The following is a 3,804-nucleotide window of genomic DNA, read 5'->3' on the forward strand; positions in this document are numbered from 1 at the left end:
GCAGCTTGGCCACCGGCACCGTCGTCTGGCGCTGGGTGTAGCCGTCGTCGTCGAGGCTGGCCCCGTTCATGACAAGGAACCTGGCCAGGTCGGCCTGGCCCTCGGACAGCGCGACGCGCAGCGCGGTGGAGCCGTCATTGTCCTCGGAGTCGACGTCCAGGCCGTGCTTGAGCAGCTCGCGGAGAGTGTCGAGGTCCCCGCGCCGCGTGGCGTGGCACAGGAGGTCGCCGCCGGCGCGCCGGTTCGAGACCCGCGCGACGTGGTACAGGCTGCTGAACACCTTGTGGTGCCGCGCCGCGATGGCCTGCCAAAGCGCGGTGTTGCCCTGCGCGTCTGCGGTTTACATACACCGGTCGCGAATAGTTAGCAAACTTGATCGCACTGAAAATGCAGGTGTGTTACTACGTACCTTTGATGTTGACGTTGCAGCCGTGGCTGAGTAGAGCCTGCACGCAGTCCTCGTACCCCTTTGACGCGGCGATGTGCTGCCAAGAAGAGGGCACAGAGATGAGCACACGCGCAAAGCAAACTGTTAGAGCTGAGAAATGCGCTCCTTTCTTACTTACCAGCGCGGTTCTTCCCTTGGAGTCACCGACGTCAGGGTCCATCCCGACCTTGAGGAGGTCCTCAAGGAAGCCAGCGTTCCCCGTGGCGGCGACCGTCAGCAGATTGCACGGGACGATGTTGCCGCTGCCGCCCGCTCCGGTGCTCTCGCTCTCGCCCAGCAGGTCCTTCATGTCATGCACCTCGATCTGATGCTGCAACACCAACCCACACATCACATTGCTGACCGTCAACCTGGACACATCGATCTCTGACAGACACAAAGAAATGGAATGCATCAACGAACCTTGAGCAAGTTCCTGACGATGAGGGCTCTGTCGTCGGGCTTGCTCTCCATGACCTCCCTGAGCGTGGCCTGCTTCAGCCTCAGCAGCTGGCTCAGCGTCCTGGTCCGGAACGTGAAGGTCTGCGGGCGGTCGCTCAGCGCGCTCACCTCGCCCAAGATGTCCATGGTCCCCAGCTTTCCCACCACCTCCTCCCGCTCGCCGTTGAAGTATATGGTCTCCACCTCGCCGGACACGATGATGTACACGTCGTCCGCCGCCTCGTTCTGCACGATCACGTCCTCCTTGGGCGGTATGTACTCCGGCTTGGTCTGGGTGACCAGGAGCAGCTGCGCATCTCTGGAGATCCCCTTGAAGAGGTACACCTCCTTGACGACGGGGAGGAAGAGGTGCTCGCAGATGCTCTGGCAGATTGACTTGGGCAGCTGGTCCATGAGCTGCTGCTGGTTCAGGCTCTCCGCCCTGAACTTGAGGCACATGTAGGCCAGGATCTGCTGCTGCAGCCGCGGCGGCAGGCGGTTCCGGCACACGAAGTCGGACGCGGCGCAAATGCTGTTCCTCTGGCAACCAGCGGAAACTTATTAGTTAATGGCGATCGAGATTCTAGAGTGCTTCTGTTGTGGAAGTCGACAGACGTTGACACTTACGAACTCCATGGTGCGGCGTGTGCCCTGGAGGGCCAGGTTGGTCATGTTGCCGCTGAGGTAGGCGGCGAGGCCGAGGTTGAAGAGCATGTAGAAGATGTTGAACATCATCTCGAGCTTGTTCTGGGCGTGTAGGTCACCCTGGCCGACGGTGCTCATGGTGGTGATGTAGCGGATCCACAGGCTCTCCTGCCGGAAGTTGGGGGTCGCCGCGCCGATCCACGTCTTGTCCCTGTCCGGGTACCGGTCCGCCAGCAGGTAGTAGAGGCACCCGGCGCCGTGCACCAGGAACAGAGTAACCTGAATGCATGCACCATAAAGATTTCTTTCAACAAAGTTCAGCTGCAAATGCTATCCGACCGATGGAGCTACTCTAATTAATTACCGCGATGAGCCGTGCGCAGCGTATCCAGAAGTAGCTGAACCTGATGTCCTTCTCTAGCCTGACGATCGAATTAGGTCAGCCATTGTCGATGGAGTTCGAGCTCTGCCTCTGAGATATATGCATGGCTGTTGCTTAATTAATTAATTAATTACCTTGGGAAGAACAGTTGGAACTTCCTGAGACGCCAGAGCCGGAGCAGGACGAGCAGGCTGTACAACAAGCCTTCCCTTGCCTTGCCGTGGACGAGGTAGGACAGGCCTTGGAACGGAATTGTCGACGCCACGTCCATGATGAAAAACGTCGACAGATACCTATATATGCATTAACAAGGTTGCAGGAATACATAGAAATCCATGGATCAAACACTAATTAGCGAACCTGAAGGCTATCCTCCTCCTGTCGCGGACGAGGAGCTGCGTCCTGGAGTCGATGTAGGCGACGAAGAAGGTGAGGACGATGTCGACCGTGAAGAAGATGTCGACGACCATGTCGGCCACCTCCAGGCCCCGCTTGGGCGAGCCGTCCATGAAGGCCACCTCGAACGGGTACACCCACGCCGAGTACGCCGTCAGGATCACCATGAAAGTCTCCCACCACCTAAACCATGCGCGTTACTGTAAGCGGTTGCAGTCCGTGCAGGTACCGATGGTGGTCTCGTCACTCACCTGTATCTGGACTCGAGGGGCGAGACGACCCATTTGTCGCCAGAAGTGAACTGGGTGAGGCTACTGCCGAGGGGCGGCAGCATGAGCTTGGACAGGTTCTGGGGGTGGAAAGAGCGGGAGGCGCCGGAGCCGGAGCCGGAGCCCATGCCGCGGCCGCTGCTCATTGCTCCCGTCCAAGAAGAGGTACGCGTTCGGTTCGTGGTCATGTAATGTATTCGGTTCTGCTATAGGGGAGCTCCGCATCCCTTTTTTTTCCTATCCAATACGCTATCGAATACGTGATTCGTCTTGTTGGAGCGTCTCGCTTCCGGTTTTCGAATCAGCTACGGAACACGTGGTGGGCTTACCAAACGCTGGATACAGTTTCGGAAAGCGAAGGATGGCCGGATAAAAATATGGATGCCGCTAACTGTCATACGTGTGGATGTTAAGAAATCTGTCCACACGTTCTGTGCGGTGCCTAAGAGGACTAAACACACGTTTATGTGTGGGCAAAACAACTAGCGCCCACACGCCTTTTTTTTTCCTTCCGGTCCCTCTTACACGCGTGCGTGTGGACGAAATAGATAACGCCCACATGCCCGGTACGTTAGGCCCGCACGCCCCACGTGACACTTTACCGCGCGCCCCGCAGTTGCCATGGGCCGGACCCTCGTTCATGTTCGTTTAAGTGCAGTTGTCATGTCGCTGAACTACGGTTGCCATGTCGGACAACTACAGTTGTCATGTTTGCTCATCTGCAATTGCCATCTCAGGTCAAAAGTTCCAGATTGCCATTTTTTGGACAACTACAGCTGTTGCCATATGTGGTCTGGTCTACTGCAGTTGCCATGATTTCATAACTTTAGGAGTTGCCACCTACTAACACTAGGCAGTTGCCATGTAGCGCTACAAAAAAAAGCATGGCAAAAAACATGTTCGGGTAAAAGAGAGAGTTGCCATGTGCTCACAAGCACGCTAGGGCAGTTGCCATTTAAAAAAAAAAGAGTTGTCATCTGCTTACGTGCACGCTAGGGCAGTTTGCCATGTACCATGCCAAACATATGGCAACTGACATGTTCAGGTAAAAAAAAAGAGTTGCTATCTGCTTGCAATCACACTAGGGCAGTTGCCATGTGCACTGCAAAACGCATGGCAACTGGCAGCTTGGGTGTGGGAGAGGAGGCGGGCGTGTGGGCGAGATGGCAAACTGCCCACACACCAGCCCTTGTGCGTGACTGAAACTGGTATGTGGGTGAACTGCTAAACACCCACACACCGAC

At 56.4% G+C, this 3,804-nt stretch overlaps 1 protein-coding gene across 1 annotated transcript; it reads right to left on the bottom strand.

Annotated features, from left to right (window-relative positions):
• Window positions 1-4: 4 nt before the first annotated feature.
• On the bottom strand, window positions 5-2,758 carry LOC119344888 (potassium channel AKT2-like; the record flags this gene model as incomplete). The annotated part of the gene is made up of 9 exons (XM_037615182.1): window positions 2,543-2,758; window positions 2,256-2,474; window positions 2,030-2,188; window positions 1,878-1,935; window positions 1,496-1,792; window positions 851-1,408; window positions 567-758; window positions 410-485; window positions 5-333 (listed from the first exon to the last, which is right to left on the bottom strand). Coding segments are annotated over exons 1-9 (2,094 nt in total), but the record flags the coding sequence as incomplete, so codon positions are not given.
• Between the last annotated feature and the right edge of the window lie 1,046 nt (window positions 2,759-3,804).

The sequence above is a fragment of the Triticum dicoccoides genome, unplaced genomic scaffold (genome assembly GCF_002162155.2).
Source record: "Triticum dicoccoides isolate Atlit2015 ecotype Zavitan unplaced genomic scaffold, WEW_v2.0 scaffold191055, whole genome shotgun sequence".
Classification (NCBI taxonomy): Eukaryota; Viridiplantae; Streptophyta; class Magnoliopsida; order Poales; family Poaceae; genus Triticum; species Triticum dicoccoides.